The 19279-nt window shown below is 52.4% G+C and overlaps 1 protein-coding gene across 5 annotated transcripts in view; it reads left to right on the forward strand.

Annotated features, from left to right (window-relative positions):
* Abr (ABR activator of RhoGEF and GTPase) overlaps positions 1-19279 on the forward strand; it is a 189284-nt gene that overhangs the window by 167164 nt on the left and 2841 nt on the right. For all 5 annotated transcript variants that reach the window (XM_046446891.2, XM_058580071.1, XM_058580070.1 and 2 more), the window contains 6 exons: positions 12970-13029; positions 13258-13367; positions 14095-14234; positions 15325-15459; positions 16314-16419; positions 18881-19028. In XM_046446891.2, the coding sequence (XP_046302847.1) occupies positions 12970-13029; positions 13258-13367; positions 14095-14234; positions 15325-15459; positions 16314-16419; positions 18881-19028 (699 nt within the window). The remainder of the gene's footprint in view (positions 1-12969; positions 13030-13257; positions 13368-14094; positions 14235-15324; positions 15460-16313; positions 16420-18880; positions 19029-19279) is intronic.

A 19279-nucleotide genomic window follows, 5' to 3' on the forward strand; every position in this document is an offset into this window, starting at 1 on the left:
CAAGGAAGAGCCAGACCCAGCGCTTAACACAAAGTAAGCGCTTGATAACGCTGCAGACTGAATCAACTGCCTAAGACATTGCAGGATGCCAGTCCTGGCTGGTGAGAGCCATGTTCCTTCTTCAAGGTAGTGACAAGGGAGGCCATGGCCAGTTGTGATGGAGACTTGAAAGCCCTCCTGTAGCTCAGAGGAGTATCCTCTGCACAAGTTCTTCTAGCCAGCATAGAGGCTCCTGGCACCTGCCAAGAGGAAGTACTCCTGGGCCTGTTGGCTTCTTGTTTAGCTTCATCTGCCAGTGGGGCATACTTGACCCCTTAGAGGTGACATCAGTTCTGGAAAGTGCTGGGCAGGGCAGCAACTTGAGCTGCCCTCCTTTGGCCCCTGTGTCACCTTCAGCCTCCCTAGGGACCAGGCTAGCAGAGCCCCGCTGGCCCTGGCTGTTACCAGAGCCCCTCTATGCTGAGGCAGCTGTCTGTGCCCTGCAGAATGGAGCCACCCCCTCCCTGTCTCCTCTCCCCAGCCCTTGCTGAAGCCAGCGGACACCAGCTCAAAGCTCAACATCTATTCCCAAACCTCAAAGTTGGCAAGAAACTGTCCCAGCAGGCTCCTGACCCAGGGCCAGCCAAACAGAGCCCTTTGGTTTACCTGCCTCTTGGGAAGGTGCCAGGCAGAGAGGGTTAAATTGTTAAACTCTAATGCCCGGACTTTTTTTTTACTTTGATGTATGGCTGGCAAAACTGAGGAGCCGCTCCAAGAACTCTAGCTGGGTTTGTCTCCGGTGATGTCTGACAGTTCCATATCTGATGGTGACTTCTGGCAATCGTGGCGGGCCAGTCAGGCACTGTGTTGCTGAGCTGGTTGGCGTCAGTGCAACTGCAGGGTGGCTCTGGCGCTGGGATGCACTGTGTAGCGGGTGATTCAGTCCCCTAGCACATGCTGAGTGACAAAGTGTGTCAGTGTCAGGGACACTGCGGTGACAGAGGGACATCCGTCCTCCTGTGTCTGCCTCGCTCTGCATGGGCTGGTAGGTGCACAGGCGGCAGTGGGGCCCACTGTATGCTTCTCTCCTTTGCCAGCTGCGTTAACCTATTTCTCTCATTGCAGCAGGCTCACCGCCAGAACAGGGGGTGGGACGAGGCAGTGCTTTAGGTGGGGTGGGGGAAGGGTGCCAGGTCCTGCCCAGCCTGGCAGGAGGAGCCGCCTCATTAACTCATTAACTGTGCCCTAAGGATTCAATGTTGTGGATGCCAAAACACCTGTGGCCTTCCTGCTCCCATTTAACCAACATGTCATTAAAGTCTGGAAGAGGGGCTCTGACTCATCTGGGGTCCCTATGCTGGAATGAAGAGTCTGTTCCAATGGAAAGGTCTCCATATTAAAACGGAGCCATTGAAATAGTATGGGGCCTCTGGTGGCTGTGGGAGGGGAATCAGGGACCACTCACAAGCTTCCCTGGGACCCCAGGGAGGCAGGGTTAGGATAGGGCTGCTCTTGTCCCCAAGGAGCATTCTGGGGCTGAGGCCTCATTCCAGCCCCTGACTTGGCAGTTAGTGTGTTGTGCAAGCGTTCAGCAGAGGAGACACGTGGCATTTGGGTTTGTGGGTTCTGCCAGCGCTCTCAGTATTGAACTTGAATTTCTACTTTCCTTTTTTTTTTTTCTTTCTTCTTCTTCTTCTTCTTTTTTTTTTTTTTTTTTTTTGCTTTAAATCACATGCAAGTAGACCAGGCTCTGTGCCTTGCCTTTCCTTCCATCCTGCCTGCTTCTAGATTCTTAGATTGAGCTTCAGAGGGGAAGGGGCTGAAAGAGGAATCCCATTCCCAACTCTGTAACATCCAAAGGTTTTAATGGGGTCACTTGTGGGAACCATAGAGAAGCTAAGAGGGCCCAAAGTGAGGCCAGGCCAGAAGCATTTGTGGGGAAATCAACACCTTACTGTCTCCCTGCAACCACAACAAAGATCCTTCTGGCCCAGACCCGGCCAGATACTGGCTGAAGGTGGGGTCTCAGATTGAATTGGCAGGATCCAGGGGAGTGGAAGAGAATTAAGAACAGCTTCTGGTGACTTTCCCTCTGTTTCAAGTGGTTGCCATGTGGGCCTGAGAATTCCCTGCTTCCAAAGACTTTCTCTTAGGAAGTGAGGGACTGGTATTGCTACATCCACCTGTTCTGTTAAGTTCTATTACCCAGGGAAACACAGGGGGAGCCCCTTTGGGCTATTTGTCTAACTTTAAGGCTCAGATGGTCATAAAAGAGAGTCCCTTTCTTCGTGAGCTTGATTGTCATCATAGAACAGCTCCCAGCCCCTTCCAGAGTGGGTCATTTAAGTTGACAATTGTTTTTATTTTTATTTGTTTGGTACCCAGGATTGAACCCAGGGGTGCTTAACCACTGAGCCACATCCCCAGTCCTTTTTGTTTTGTTTTGTTTTATTTAGAGACAGAGTCTCATTAGGGCCTTTCTAAGTTGCTGAGGTTGGATTTGAACTCGTGATCCTCCTGCCTCAACCTCCCAAGTAGCTGGCTGGGATTACAGGCATGCACCACTGCACCCAGCTTGATGGTTATTCTTGATTGCACCAGGTTTGCAAATGACATGCAACTCCCTAAAGGTTCACTTAGCCATTTACTGGCTGTTCCTACCATTGAGGATACAAGGGTGCTTGGGTGCAAGATACAGATGTGTCTTAGGCTCATCTACCCATCATCCAGCTCTGGGCATCAAAAACAAAATTATGAGACCTTTTGTAATAGAAATCCGTCCTGGCCTCAGCTGCCCACCACTCTGCTTTGCCACCCTTCTTATTTGCCAGAGGGAAAGAACCTGCATCCTCTGTCTTCACCATTCACAGGCCCGCCCTAATTCTTACAGTGATCCTTCAGCTGTAGACAAGGGACTAGAGACCACTGCCAGCCTGCTTCCTCCCAGGCCCTTTTTTGAGCCAGCATCTTGGCCAGACTGACAGGTAGGAAGTGGGGTTAGTGTTACCTGCTCATTCCCACAGCCACTATGCTTCCTTGCCATCCCCCAGAATAGGGGACCTGACTCCTGGGGCCACATGGGCAGTCTCCCAACCCCAGTGCTCCCCTCTCTCCACCATGTTGGCTCCCCAGAGGCCTTTTTGACTTACAGAGCAGGAGTCTTTGACTGATAATTTGATGAAGATTCAAACTCACCCAGATGCAGAGGCACCCTATGTGCCATTTCAGAGAACTTGAAGGCAGGAGTCCTCCCTCTAAGTGAACTCGTCAAGGCACTTGCTGTTTCTTGGCACCTGGGGAGGTTGGATGGGCACTTGCCCTCCCCAGCGTCTCTGCATCCCACACACAGCTTGGCCAGTTAGCCCTACTGGGCTTGGTGCCCCGTCTTTTAGATGGCCCTAGACCAGGGAGAGCTGAGCCTGCCAACCAAAGTGGTTCCTGAAAGGCCCAGAGTTGTAGTAGTGTCCAGAGACGGTGAGGCCCCAGGCCTAGGAGGACAGACATTTTGAAAAGAGCCCAGAAACTTCTGCAGGTGCTGGTTTGGGGATGTTTCCAGGTGCTGGTGAAGGGTCACTGATCTAGAAAGACTGAGCTCTCTGCTAAGTGGCCTTGCCAGCTGCCCACATTACTGGGAGCTGGTCAGCAGGCTACTTTGGCTTCCTTTCCCCTGTCATATGCTGGAGGTAGAAAGCACGCTTGAGTTTTGACAGCTGCCTGGCACCTTTGAGGAACAGCCCCCTGTTCCTGGGACATGCCTACCTAGTACCTGGTGGTGGTGGGGGACTGGTATTGGTTCTGGATTCCAGTGAGGCCTGTTGTTCTTGACCTTCCAGGATGGACCCTGTAGAGGTGGGAAGGGGCATGGGGGCTGCTCTTAGGCTTCTTCTGCAGAAAGGCCTGTGGTGGGGAAGTTCTGTGATCCCCAGAGAGATTTTCTCTAGCTCTGCTTAGACAGGAACTTGCTCTTGAGCCAGAGGCTGGAATTATTTCTATCCTGGACAGGGACCCTAACCAGGGCTGGTGCCTCAGATGAACCCAGCCAGCACGGTGACATCTACAGTGTCCCTTTTCATCAGGTGCCTGAATGTCTCAGCCGTGCCCTGGGTGGCTCTCTGGCTGCAGCACTGCAGCCCTTGGGCTCATGTGACACAGGGTGCTAGAGAAGGAAAGGCCTTGGGCTGGTAGGAATCAAGAGGCTTCATTTTTCCAGTCCTGTGTTTGTTGTTTTAACTTGCTCTGTGACCTTGGACAAATCTCTTCACCTCTCTGGTTCTCTGGCATCAGTACAGATGGAGGGAGCTAAACAGGATGATCTCCTAGAATCCAGTTCATATGATGGTCTTGGCCATGACTCAGGATTCCTATTCCTAAGCCTTAAACCCTCAATGTGCTGGGGGAGTCTGGGTGGTGAGAGGTTACAGGGCTGCCCCTGGGCCAAGGCCAAGTCATTCGCAGCAATGTGGGGCATCTTGACCCCTGTCCTCAGGAGCTCTGGCCTGGAACGGCTTTGCTGTCTCTGTCCCCCACATCCCAGCATATGCATTTGTCCACAGATGTTGATGGAGCACCTTCCATGTGCTGAGCACAAGGGACACAGAGGGGCCGGCAGGTGAAGCGCTGCCCTCGTGACACTCTGACAGCAGAGGTCAGCATGTGAGCTCAGGAGGCTGGAAATGAAATCAGGCGTGGTGGCACATGCCTGTCCTCCCAGCTACTTGGGAAGCTGAAGCAGGGGGATTGCAAGTTCGAAGCCAGCCTGGGCAACTTTCTAGACCCTGTCTCCAAAAAAATAAATAAATAAACAAAATCATTCAGTAGTAGAGCACCCTTGGGTTCAATCCCCAGTACCACAAAAAGAAGAAAAAAGCAAGGGAGGGTAGGAGCAGTGGTCATGGATTAGATAATAAAGGGATGGAGGCCTCGCTTGAGGAGGTCATTTTTTAACTATGATTTAAATAATAAGAAGGATTTGTCCAAGAGAGATCTAGGGACCATGCATTCTGGGCAAAGGAACCAACAAGGGAAAAGCCCTGAGTCGGTGTGTTCAGAGGCAGGCAGAGGCCACCACGTGGGGAGTAGAGGATGACGTTGGATGAGGGGGCATTGGCCAGATTGCCTAGGGCCTTGCAGGCCACAAGGAGTTTGCCCTTTAATTGGAGTGCCGTGTGAAGCTGCAGGAGTGTTTCTTTTTTTAAAATATTTATTTATTTTTAGTTTTCGGCAAACACAACATCTTTGTTTGTATGTGGTGCTGAGGATCGAACCCGGGCCGCACGCATGCCAGGCAAGCGCGCTACTGCTTGAGCCACATCCCCAGCCAATGCAGGAGTGTTTCGATGCAGTTTAGTGATGATGGTGCATTTTCAACACCGAGTACCAGTTGCCATTCCCAGCCCTCGATGCCCTGCAAGGTGTTAGGATTATCCACACCATGTGATGTATGAGGAAGCTGAGGCTCAAAGGATGATCCAGATGAGGTCCCATGAGTGGCTTAGCAGAGAAGCTGGTGTTCATACCCAGGAGCCTGGCCTGAGCACAGGCTCTTACCCACAGTGCCACCTGCCTTCCAGGGCCTCCAAGGAGGAAGCCCGGAGCCCGTCCTGACCCTGCAGCTATGTCTCCGTTGTCCAGTTGTATGGGTGGTCACAGGGCCAGTGGAGGTCAGGGTGACATGCCCTAGATTGGAGGACTTCTGGAGATGCCAGGTTCCCGTCCATCAATGTCAGGGTGTGTGGTACGCGCCTGGCGTGCTGTGCACAGCAGTGGACATGCCATTTACTGTCGATGACGGGTGGCGAATTCGAGACTCTGCAGATGTGAGGCCTGAGGAAAGAGTCCACACTGAGCCACGTCAGCGGTGGAAATGCTGTTTCCCCCATGTTCACTGGCAGCAGGCTCTGTGCCCAGAAAGTGCTCCTGGCCTGGGGGAGGGGGGAGAATGAAGTCAGTTTCAGAGAAGGGTTTTATAGTTTTTACCAAACCTCTGCAAGACCAGAGAGAGGCCTCTTAGCCCATCATGGTCTTCCCATAAGTAGCTAGCATGAAATTTCCTTATCAGGACTTCAGAAAGCCTCTTGCCTGGACTGAGACCTCTAAGGTAGCCTTTTTCCTGTGGGGACTGGCTGCTGAGGGCTGTCTCTGTGCTGCTTTGTCCTGACCCCTTTCTTTATTCCCAAGTGACCACCATCCCTGCTCTTGCTACCCTGGTGCCACCAGCATGGCCCTGGGCTTCTTTGCTTTTGGTTTGTAGTCTTTTGCTTTGGGGTGAAGTCTTCAGGCTGCCTGGGGTAGGGAAGGCTGAGGTGTATGGGCCAGCTCAGGGGAAGAGGTGCCTAAATGCAGGAACCTCCATAAGCAGCCCAGGTTTTCAAGGTCAGCTGTGCCTGGCCCAGGGACCAACAGTGTGGCATGCAGAGGGCAGGCTGAGCCATGGGAATGGGAACATTGGGGAAGGTAGGTTGCCTCCGGTGCTAAGAGGCTAACCTGGCTTCAATAAAAGCCGCATTCAGAGCTGCTAAACCCCTTCCATATGTGGGCCTCAGGGAACTTCAAAGTTCTTGAGAGGGGGGAAGGGAGGCGAAAAGGCCTCCTCCGGGTGCCTTGGAATACAGTCAGCCAAGCCCCTTGGTGCTGGCCTGGGAGGAGGTGGGCAGACTTTGGCTTCAGGACAGCCTAGCCAGCCCTGCTGTAACTGTCCCTGCACGGCGAAGACCAGAGAGGCAAAATTGGCTTGGGCACATGGCAGGAGTTGCCCAGTCACTGGGAAGATGAGGTGATAATTTTCTGAGCCTGACCCTGGCCTTTTCTGACCCACTTGCTGAGCTGGAGCCCTGAATAGAAGCCCTGGCAGCCTCTCCCTCCCCACACAGCCTCTCCCTGGGTCTCTCAGAGCAGCCACGTTGACGGAATCCTCCAGTGCCCTCCTCCAGGGAGGCGAGGCAGGCTCTTGGCAGCTCCCCGTTCCCCATTGCCGCCCTGCCATGGCTCTCACGCCTGTGGTATGTCCCAATAACAGGCTGGTTTGGTGTCTCAAGGGGACCCAGCCCTAAGCATGTGACCACACTTGGGAGAGGGCAGGGGAAAACCAGCCCAGGACCGCCACTGTGGTCCTGGTGTGGGAGCCACAGGAAATGTACCCACATCAGACGGGATGCCTGGATCAGGGCCCTGTCTCCATGACCTGATGCTCGGCCTGTGGCAGGGATCCCAAAAACATATCCAGTCGGTTCTGCCTTCCATTTGGCGCCCTGATCAGCAGTCGATTTGATTGAGGTCCCTCTTGAGTTATTTTCTAATGTTCCTGCCCTGCCTCTTAGGGTGACAACTTCAGTCTACTGGATTTACTGCCCTTGTTAAAAAACACTTCATTTTTATTAACCTCTAAAACCAACTTGGGGCTTCTAGGGGGGGGGTCTGCCTCCCAGGACAGAGCTAGGATGGCAGGCCTCAGGCTCAGGGGGCCAAGGGCAGAGAAGAGCAAGAGCCAAGGGAAGTGTGGGAGCAGGCCCGAGGGGTGGGAGGTTAGGGGTTATGCCAGGAGGCCAAGCTCCTCAGGGCCTCTGGTCCCTGCTGTGGCAGTGATGGGGACAGGGTACTTTAAGGGAAGGGGCTCAGCCTTCAGAGGTGGGGCCTCTGCTTGCTAAAGGCGGCTCAGTGCCTCCCCACCCCCAGCCCTAGAGAACATGATTGTTTATCCTTAGCTGCCCACAGATGGGGCCATCACAGGCTCCTTATAGAAGATTAAAGGGCCTCATGTAAGGACCTTGCAGGAAGGGGAGGCAGCAGAAATCACCCCCAGAAGACCTTGGGCAAGCTGTGTGGTTGAGGGAGTGTGGCGTGATGGACCGTGCAGCCCGGCAGTCAGACTCAGGTCTGAGCGTGGCTCTGTCATCTGCCAGGAGGCAGGAATGGAGACCTCCAGTGGTAAGAGTGGCCCCAAATGCCAAGCAATGGGAGGTGGCCATGAACAGGTGAGGCAAGGACAGTGATGGAGTTCCCTGCCTGGGACTGGGAGGAAGGGCTGAACTGGGGATCCCCTAGGACGTTACTGAAACAGCTCTGGAGGAATCTCATGTCCAGAGTCTCGGGTCCTCCTGCCCCTACTGTAAATCTGCTTTGGTGCTTCTTGTTCTAAATGGAGGGCCAGTTTGGTCTAAAAAGCGGAGGCAGCCTTTCCCGACTCCTGCAATATTCCAGCAGAGGCCTGGGATCTTTTGCAGGGTTCCTGGTGCTCTCCCAGACACCAGTCCTAAAGGTCAGCTGTTTTTCTCTTTGGGATGGGTCAGAATGTGTGGCCAGGATTCAACCATGGCTAAAGGCAAAGACTAAAAGAACATGACTGGGTTGCCCTTAGTGACGTCCAGCCGTTAATAACTTTCTCCAAGGTATTTTGTGGCCCATTTCTGTCTCCTGCCTGTGCCCACCCTAGGGGAACACACTGCATATGATTACCTGTGGTGTGAAGAGGGGCCTTGGTGGGTCTCCCCCAGCCTGACTCTTTGCAACCCCCATCTGTCTCTTTCAAGTGATCTGTTGTCCCCCAGGTATTTGCTCCCCAGGGCCCATGGATGGCCCCTGTCTAGTGGGATTAGGGGGTGAACACTCAGGTGTTCCCCTTCACTGATATCCCAGGGGCTGGCTTCTCCACCCCAAGCACTAATCTAATCAGGAAATAGCAGAGTCCACATTTCCCAGGGGTTATAAATAGTCACAGTGATTCAGGCAGCATCATTTCGCTGGAAAATGTGCCATGTCCCTCTCCGCTCCCCACCCTCCCTTCTCTGTATTTAAATGACATCCTGAAATAGACTTGGTCTCTGAAGGCTGCTGGCCTCCTGGGAGTCTGAGCATCATTGTCAGGGCACTGAGGGGCTGGACAGGCCTTCCTGGGCAGGTACCAGGACCACACCTGCAGCAGGGATCAGGAAGATGGCAGTGGTGGGGACTCACAGCAAACCAGAAAGGGACGCCTTACTCAGGGCTGGCTTCAGAAAGGCTGAGGTATGTGAAATCACAGCAAATGGAGGAGGCAGGCTCTTCATGAGGCAGAGAAGAACCAGGATTCCAGCAGCCTGGGGTTCTCTGGGAGGGCTTTCTGGAAGAGAGACGCTAGAGTCAGGCCTTAGCGTCAGGAGTTGCTTTTCCTACCTCACATGCTGTCCCAAAACAGAACCACCTGATGGGGAGGGGAGAAATGGGAGTTTGTGCTTGAGGCAACCAGCCAGGCACCAGACCCTGTGCCAGGAGGCCTCATGTCTCCTTTCTGAATAAATTCAGGTGATGGCAGGTGCCATTGTTGCCTGCAGGCCCAGGTGCCTGGTTAAATACAGTGCTCATTATCTTGCAGCTTTATCAGAAAGAGCAGGTCAGGGAGAACTGATTTTGTATCCCAGTTCTCATTCCCTAGCTAATCAGTCCTCGAAGCCTCAGTGTCCTCATCTGTAAAATGGGAAAACAGCTATGAAGGCTTAAACCTCACAGGTTTGTTATGACAGTGAACTGAGATGCTGTGTGTCAAGGGTTTGTTCTAGTGCCAGACTTACGGAAAATTCATCAGATGTAGGCATAGATACCCCCCCACCCCCGAGGAATTTGAGGTTCAAGGAGGTTCAGTGACCTGCTCAGATGCACACAATGGAATAGAAGACCCAGGTCAGCCTGAAACTCCATCCTGCCCTTCCCCTGCTGTGTCCAGATGCTACTCTGGGACTTAGGCAGGGACCACTGGCTCAGTTCATAGCAGCTGCCAGGAAATGCCAGGTCACTTGAAACCAGAGCAAGAGAATGGCTTGAGGTGAATCCAGCCAGGTGGAATTGGCTGAGGGGTATGCTGCTACCCGAAGAGACTTGCCTTCCTAAGGGCTGGACGCAGACCGGGGCTGTAGCTCACTGGTAGAGCACCTGCTGGGTTTGGTCCCCAACACTGCAAAATAAAGGAGGGAGGCTGGTCAGTTCAGAATGTGTCTCCCAAAGGACACATCTGCCCCAGTCATCTGAGATCCCTCTACTCCCTGTGGTCACTGCTGGGGGACAGAGCTGGGGGCAGACTTGGACCCTATGTTGAAGAACCAGCAGTCTGGATGGGAGGAAGGAACTGCAAGAAGCAACCTGTGCTTCAGGTCCGGGCAGGATTTGGGGGACAAAAGAAGTTAAGCGGGGAGGCAGGTTTCAGGAGAGTGATGCCAAAATCGGGCTTCTGATGGGACCCACTCAGGCCCCTGGCCTCGAGCCTTCTGGACCAGAGAGCCTGGGCAGCCGCAGGCTGGCTGCTTCACACTACCTTTGTGTTTGAGGAGGTCCTGGGACCTGGGCTTCCCCCCACACTCCTTTCTCCATTTCCCGTTTTCAATTTCATCCCTCCTCTGGTCAGAGAACTGACTGTTAAGGATGGGACCTGGACCACAGCTGGCCCAGACACAAGGCTTAGGGCCAGCTGGGTGCAGCCCCCTGACCCCCATAGGAGGTTTGGGTGCCCTCTGTCCCCAGCCAGTATGTGGGAGACAGAAGGTAAAAAAGGACTTGACTGACCCAGGTCCAGTTTCCCTCTGTGAGGGTGGTGGCCCGTCGGAGCAGTGGTTCGTCTCTGGGGTATGCAGTGATGTCCCAATGGCTGGCTGAGCAGGGAAAGCTCAAAGGTAATCAGCTGCAGGTCTTCAACGCCCACCTGAGAATGGGCACCTCTCCCCTCTGTAGATGGAAGGCCTGAAGATCAGGCTCCTGTGATGACTTGACCCAGACCCTGGAGGTGACAATAGAGGGGCCACAGAAACGTCAGAGTAGGTGTTGAGAAAACTAAAGACTCCAATGGCTGGTTACAAAGCCTTCTAGCCAGGTGTTGTCTAGTTCTTTGCCTTCCACTGCACTGACAAGGGCCTGATTATCGGCTGAGAGGTCATTTAAGATGTTTGAGCCAGACACAATGGTGCACGCCTGTAATCCCAGTGACTCAGGAGGCTGAAGCAGGAGGATCACAAGTTCCAGGCCAGCCTTAGCAACTTACCAAGGCCCTAAGCAACTTAGTGAGAACCTATCTCAAAATAAAATTAAAAAGTAAGGGGCTGGGGATGTAATTCAGTGGTAAAGTGCCCCAGGCTCAATTCCTCAGTACCAAAAAAAAAAAAAGTTTGGGCTAGGGCTTTACCTTAGTGGCAAAAAACTTGCTCAGCGTGTGTGAGGCACTAGGTCCGATCCTCAGCACCACATAAAAATAAAAAAATAAAATAAAGGCATTATGTTCATCTATACCTATAAAAATTTTTTTTTAAAGTTTGATCAAAGATATATGAGTAATTTAAGGTAAATGACATGTAAAGAGATTAAAGACTTGCTTAACACTGCTGTAATATAACCCTATTTAGCCTCCTCTAGTGACAATGTTTATCATTTACATCCTTTAAAATAAAGACAAAAAAAAATGTGAACAGAGTCGGTGCTAACCCCCATTTTACTCTAGCAAAAAATAATATCTGTAGAGATCTGTGCCCCAACGTAGGAGAGGTGTCCTGTCTATCTCATTCAGAGATAAAAGTCCACCATAGTGTTAACCTGGCTGCTTGGTACTTATTAAAATGTGGGATGTGTTGGTTTATTTTTATTAGTGTGCACTGCTCATCATGGTAATAACAGGTCCAGAATATGTTTTATGTATTCAGAGCCTTGTGGTCTCGGGAAATTTTTCATTTCAATGTATAGGTATATTTTGGGAGCAAATGATAATATGGCAATGAGTAAAAGGTTTGAAAATATTAAAATATAAACTAGGAGGAACCCTTTAAGGAGAAATGGAACAGCGATTCTGCAAGGGAACAAAGAGCTTGCTCATGTGTTTTTAAGTGGAGGATGGTGGGTATCAGATCGTTACAGTAATTAGATTCTACTGTATACATTTAAAGCATGATGTAATGGTTTTATTTTAAGCTGTCAATATTTACATTATTCTGGAAATCACATTCTTTGCAGCAATTTGAACTTGCCTTAGAAATGTTGAGATGACTTAAAAATGTGCTCCAGAGCACATTGTTTTTCAAAATTATTTTGTGGGTGCACAAACCACTGAGTTTGAAGGCCACTGAATTAGAGGAAGGGAGTTCTGAACAGTCCCAGTGTGGGATATCGGTGACCCTTTCCTGGCACTTACTCCTGCCTGGAGCTCCAGCCCAGGTCTGGGAACTTCCCTATAGAGAGTTCGCCTGTTTGGGAGCCAATCCCTTAACCTGTTATCTCATCGCAACAGTCCAGTGAGGCAGGTTCTGGTACTGGCTGCCCCATACAGACGAAGCTTAGCAAGGTAAAAACTTGCCCAGGCTCCACTATAGCAAGCTACGGAGCAGGGATTCAAACCCATTTGGTGTTCCGATATGCACGGGCCAAGGTCTAGATCTTCTCTGACGACTCCAGCTCAAATGGCTGAGGAAGTTATTTACTTCTTGTGACCTTCAGTTGCTGCATCTGTGAAATGGACTGATAAAATCCATTTCCCAGCATGGTGACCAGGAGTCAGTGTGATGTGATGGGCAAAAGTGACTAATAGAGGATCCTCACCTCCATGGGGTCCGGAGGTCCTTCAACAGCCATAGCTGGGAGGGGCATGAGGGCTGGAGCCACCTGAAGTTTGAAGGTTGATTTCAAGATTTCAAGATGAGCATTAAGGTGGCATTATTATTATTATTATTATTATTATTATTATTATTATTATTATTATTATTGGAATTGAACACAGGGATGCTCTACCACTAAGTCACATAGCAGACATTTTTATTTTTTTATTCTGAGACGGGATCATGCTGAGTTGCTGAGGCTAAACCTCCTGCCTCAACCTCCTGAGTTGCTGGAATTCAGGTGTACACTACCATGCCTGGCAAGCATCAAGGTTCCGCTTTCCTAACCATTGCTGGCTGGTGAGCAGTTGCCACCTAGCAGGAAGAGTACTGACTTGGTTTCTGAGCTGTCCCCACTCCCTCCCTCACAGCCCCTCTCTTTTTCTCTCTGCAGTTGGATCCACAAACTGTAGAAACCAAGAACTGGCACACAGATGTGATTGAGATGAATGGGGTGAGTTCCTAGGGATAGGAAGTGTCTGGCGCCCCCTCCCCTAGCCCAGCTGGGGCTCTCCCCTCTGCCCATGCCTTTCCCACTCCTACCTGGGGGTGGGTGGAGATGGAGCCCTGGGAGGTAGGGCTGCTGCACTCCTGCGGGGGGAACCCCTGTGTTTTGGAGGCAGTCCATGGACACTTATGCCCTCGGGAGACTAATGCCTGCCCTGACTCATCTCCCAACCAGATCAAAGTGGAATTCTCCATGAAATTCACCAGCCGGGACATGAGCCTGAAGAGGACCCCATCCAAAAAGCAGACTGGCGTCTTTGGGGTGAAGATCAGTGTGGTGACTAAGTAGGTGCTGCTTTGGAGTCCAAGTGCTGGGACTAGCACTCGGGTCCCTACCAGCCCTGGCCTCCCAGCCCCCCTGCCTATGCCAGCACTTAATCAATCACCCCCAGGTCAACAGTCACAGATGGCTTGTTTGGAAGCCAAAAGTGGCCTGCAGAGGTGTGTTCTCTGGGTGACACAATACTTTAGAAATAAGTGAGCCAGCACGGAAACACTGGAGGATCTCATGGGGAAAATACCAGACTGTTGATGACTGCAGGCCACCCTTGAGCTTGGAGGCCGGGAGCAGCTGCCGCTCAGGAAAGGGCTGTGTGCCTCAGGTCATACTGTTCCACTGTGCCACTCATCTTCAGGCCCTGAACCACCTCTTTGTGTAGACTACTTTTTCTTCCAGGTCTAGGAATTGAACCCAGGGCCTTATGCATTCTAGGCAAGCACTCTGCAACTGAGCTGTACCCCCACCCCCACCCCCCACCATAAGCATTTGAATCTCAGGGAACATTCTTTCTTAGGGTCTTTGGGCATCTCCCAGAACTTTCTTTCACCTGTGCCCTTGCTCAAGAGGCAGGCCTTGGTGGGCTGTGTAGGGTGGGGTGGCACGGCCTCTTCCTTAACCCTTTCCTTCTCTCCAGCCCTTATCCTAGCGGCCAAGGTATGCTGGGGCGGGTGGGACGGTGCAGTTGGCACTGGGAGGCTCCCTCCATCCTCCCTTTGCATCCTCTGCCCGCAGGCGGGAGCGCTCCAAGGTGCCCTACATCGTGCGGCAGTGTGTGGAAGAGGTGGAGAAGAGGGGCATCGAGGAGGTTGGCATCTACCGGATATCAGGAGTGGCCACGGACATCCAGGCACTGAAAGCTGTCTTTGATGCCAGTGAGTCTGGGAGGCCCAGCTGGTACGGTGGGTAGGAAGGTTCACTGGACCAGGAGGCCTTCTGCATGGAGGGGTCTGGATCTGATGGCAGGGCAGCCTTGGCCTGTGACGTGCACACAGTCCACCATGGCACAGCGCAGGCTGTCTCTGAGTCCTTGTGGCCAGCCTGCTTCTGCTTTTTCTCATGTAATCTGCATTTTCTCAGTCTCAAATCCACTGCTACAGATAAGAACATGGACAGATCTCAGAGAAGCCAAGTCACTTGCTCAGGGTTACCGGCCTGTAGGTTTCCTGCCTGGGTTTAAACTCAGAGTTTTGTACTCCAGACTCTGTTCCTGGCTTCTGTGCTTGTTGCCTAGTGCCTAGAGGGCTGCAGGGAGATCACAGAGCCATGGCCTGAGCTGGCCTCCCTCATGTCTCCAGGCCCTGGTGTCCTGTGGGACAGTTCTGCCTCTGCATGAGCCCCTTGGTGTGGTATGGGTGGGGTTTGGCCCTCTGGTTTCCCTATTCAGCTGGGTCAGGCTACAGTTGCGTCACCATACCCAGCAGTCAAGAAGCCTAAACTGGACCAGCAGCCATGAGTCCAGGTGGAGAGGGGCCCATGGGGGAAGCCTGGGGTAGAAGATAGGACCCAGGTCAGGAACGTTCTGGCACATGGCTCCCCTGTACAACCTAGAAGCTGAGATTTTGTCAGAACATGATTTTAGGTGTGAAAAATGGAAGTGCCTTCCACAGAAGAGATCAGTCGGGGGGAGATTCCAGTTGGGAAGGAGGCTGCCTGCCACATGGTATGATTGTGGCTCTAGGACTCTGGATGATAAGTTATTCTCCCTCCCCTCCTTTCCTGGGAAGCCATGGCAGACAGAACCTAGCCTGTCTCTCTGTCTCCCCCACCCCAGTCAACAGAGCTTGCTCACAGATCCTGTGGGTACTACCTATGTCCTACCTTTCTGGGGGAAGTCAGAGGCAGAGAAGTGGGTGGTGGTCTGCCTTGGGACAGTCCCTGTGGGGCTGGAAAGGGCTAAAGGCTGGATGTGGGGGAGAGGGATGACTTGGAGGCCAGTCCCTGACCTTTCCCCCTCCCCTATAGATAACAAGGATATCCTGTTAATGCTGAGTGACATGGACATCAATGCCATTGCTGGCACCCTCAAGCTGTATTTCCGGGAACTGCCTGAGCCTCTCCTCACAGACCGACTTTACCCAGCCTTTATGGAAGGCATCGGTGAGGCTCCTGGGTCTTGAGGCTGGACTGGGCTGAGCTGGGCCTTCCTGACCAGTGAAGTAAAGAGCAAGGGACTGTGGCCTCCCTTGCTCGTTGGCCTGTCCATTGCACCAGCTGGCTATACGGCTGCTGGGCCTGGTGCAGAGGCTGGGGCCTCTCTGGCCTGCCTCTCTTCCCTCACGTCCCCATGGGCAGCCCTCCATTTGTCCTCTTTGCACACTGACCTGCTTGCTTGGAACCAGAGATATCTAGGGAAGACTGCCCTGAGGTGAGCAGTCAGAAGCCAGCAACCCGGAGCCAAGGAAGAGGCTGGTGTGAGCCAGAAGGCACTGGGGACAGCTTGTGCTGTGTTTTCCAGGGCTGCTCTCTCCTCGCCTCTGCTGAGGGCAGGGCTCTTGCCTCCACCTGCTTGGGCCAGATCCAGGCTTGGTGCATCCTTCCTGTTTTTCCTTCTCCTGGGGCAGGCAGGGTGTTGGCCCCTGGGGGGTGAGGACCCCTGGGGGGGAGGTGGTTAATAGAACATCCCCACCCCTGGCAGAACTGCCACCATTGGCTTGAACCTAGCATATAGACTGGGAGTGGAGTGGCACTGGGGACAAAGATCTGTGTAGGAGGGATGGAAAGGGACTGCTCTCACCAGCCTGCCTTCTGGCCCAGTCACCAGTCATGGGAGGGCCTCCTGGAGGAACCTGCTGCTAACAGACCACCCAGATGCCAGGCCTCCCCTATGGGATCTACTCCCCTGAACACCAGCAGCCTGGATTTGTCCGGGTCTCACAGCCTGGTGGCCACAGGAGCTCTGGCAAGGGGTTCTCTAGGAACCAAGCCCTGCTCTAGCCCCTCTTTCCCCACAGCCCTGTCAGACCCTGCCGCCAAGGAGAACTGCATGATGCACCTGCTCCGCTCCCTGCCCGACCCCAACCTCATCACCTTCCTCTTCCTGCTGGAACACTTGAAAAGGTAATGAGACCGGTCTTCGAAGGGGAGGGCCAGAGACCCAAGGCAGCCCCACATGTCCCGCTAGGGGATCCCATCTTCTCAGCACCTCCTTGTGGGTACTGGCTTCTATTAGGCCACCCACAACAGTGCAAGAGTTTGCTTTTCAACTTCCTGCACACACAGCTTGTTTTGGGAAATATGTGGGTCCTAACAAAGGCCTCAGGTACTGGCCATGAAGTGCTCAGAATGGTAAGACTAGAGCTGTGGGCTGTCGGAGAACTTTACAATTAATGGGCCTCAACCTGTCAGTTAGTTTTAGCATTTTTAAGTGAATAGAAAGGGCAGCATCAGGGTACACTGCAGCAGGAAGTGTAAGTGCATTTTGTTCAGTTACTATAGACGTGTGTATACTGGGTTGCATCATAAAATGTGTTTGTTTTTTTGAGTCGGTTGAGTTTGAAACCCACTGGTCTCCACTGATGCCTCATTTAATAGACAGGGAAAGCGATTCCCCAAGCCCACAGGGACTTGCTTAGGTTAGCTACAGATCTGTGCGTAGCACCTACATTTTCCTAAACTAAGTCCCTTCTCAACTTCCCTGGTTAGGGCAAACCAAGCTGGTGCTGCCTCAGGGTTCAGAATTAGAAGTTAGCCATAAAGTGTCCTTGAATCACCTGAATTACTTTTGAGCCCAGGATTAATTCAGGCATGGGTGAGGAAGAGATGTCACTAGGTGTCCCTTTTTTTGGTGGTGGTAGGGTACTGTGGCTTGAATTTAGGCATGCTAAACCACTGAGTCACATCTCCAGCCCTTCGAAATTTTTTTGTTTATTTGTTATTAGAGCTTTATAGCTATACATAGTAGTTTAAAGTACTTTAGGTGTCCTTTATTTATTTTTTTTAAAGAGAATTTTAATATTTATTTTTTAGTTATCGGCGGATACAACATCATTGTTTTGTATGTGGTGCTGAGGATCGAACCCGGGCCGCACGCATGCCAGGCGAGCGCGCTACCGCTTGAGCCACATCCCCAGCCCCTTTAGGTGTCCTTTAAATCAACTTGCCAGCCACAACCAGGGAGCCCTGAGAGGGCCTCTCTGTGGACCAGCACCCTCGCCCCCTGAGCTTTCCCACCCTCAGGCCCAGGCGCCTGCTGCAGTGCAGCCAGGCCAGGCTCTGGAGGGAGGGAGACCTGGATGTGCCTGGGGCTGGTGTCTTGTTTTTCCCATTATGAGACATTTTCCCTCTGGTTTGGCCAGAACCAAAGCCTCAACCAATTCCCAAATAGTTTGACGAGTGTTGTGGGGAGGATGCACAGAGGAGGAGTAGGAGGGGAAAATTCATTAGGTTTTTTGCCCTGGGAATCGGGCACAGTCTGTTCCCACATCTGGGCCTCTGGCTCTGTGGGGGGGGGGGGTGCACGCGCATGCGCACATGGAGCACTGCCCGCTGCACAGTTGTCTGCTAGCATTGCAATGTTTGCCTGTTTCCAAAACAGCAGGAACATCTATGGCTCCTGCCCAGAGGGTGGGAACTATATGGTGTCAGAAGGAGGCAGTGAGGGACATTGTCTGGGGTTGGTCTGTCTCAACCCCAGAAACACTTCCTAGAACAGTGGAGGCCCAGCGCTTCTCGGTGTGTTTGGTGATATTAGGCTTTCTTGGACACTGGGCACAGATGGCAACTCCTGCTGGCATCCAAGGGAAGATCTACAGCATCTGGCCTATTATGCAAGAGAAGCAGGAAAGATCCAAAGGGAGGCAGCCTTGAGGTCCCTAGAGCAGCAGGGAGGAGGGCCCTGGGCTCCTACTGGAGTTAGGGCTGCTTCTGCCCCAGCACAGCAGGCAGAACCTAGGTCTGATTACAGCTAATTAGCTGCAGGCTCTCCCCACCTTGCCCCCTGCTCCTCCCACTGACTCTTCCTGCACCAGTCCCCACAGCTAGATTGTTGGATCACAGGTAAAGAGCAGAATGGTTGAGAGCATGGGTTCTTGGGCAGACTGCCCCGATTTAGATCCCAGCTGTCTGCACTTGCTAAGTATGTGACTGTGGACAAGTCACTTAACCTTTCTGTATTTCAGTTTCTTCATCTCTATAATGGGAATGATAATAATAATAGTACCCACCTCAAAGCACCTTAGCAAGTATGTGCTATTGCAGGAGAAGTTCTTAGATCAGTAACATTTTCTCTAAGGCAGGGGAGTTGGAGTAGATGGCTGTGAGTCTTTCTGGCCCTGGCAGTTTACCATCAGGTCAGCGATGGCCTAGAAGCTGGGAATCTGTCACAGCAATATATGGAGACATAGCTGGGCACTGATCCTTTGGCTTAGTGCATTCCCACCAGCAGGTCTCTACTCTAAAAAGACGGAGGCAAGATGTCCTCCAGGAGTCCTTCCAGTAGTTCCTGGAGCTTAAGGCCAAGGGCCCTACATCTCCAAGTAGCCGCTGGGGAGTGAATTCTGATCTCCCTGCTTTCTTTCAGGGTTGCCGAGAAGGAGCCCATTAACAAAATGTCGCTTCACAACCTGGCCACCGTGTTTGGCCCCACGTTACTGAGACCCTCAGAAGTGGAGAGCAAAGCACATCTCACATCGGCTGCAGACATCTGGTCCCATGATGTCATGGCACAGGTACCTCAGCACTGCCCAGGTGGAGGGGTAGCGAAAACAGCTAAGTCTCCACACCTCTCTCCTCCTGGGCAGCTGGTGTATATGACACCACCAGGAAGGCAGAGCTGTGGACAGTCCTGCCCTTCCAGGCCGAAACATGTGAGCTAGACAAGGGCCCAGAGAATATCTGTCCTAGGTGCTGCCTGCTTTCCTGGGAGGGCCTCAGTCTCAGAAAACAAGCCCAGGAATATAGGAGAATCCTGGGATTTCTA

This window comes from Marmota monax, unplaced genomic scaffold (assembly GCF_021218885.2).
Source record: "Marmota monax isolate L192 unplaced genomic scaffold, Marmota_monax_Labrador192_F-V1.1 WCK01_AAM20220418_F8-fsc00138, whole genome shotgun sequence".
NCBI classification, from domain to species: Eukaryota; Metazoa; Chordata; class Mammalia; order Rodentia; family Sciuridae; genus Marmota; species Marmota monax.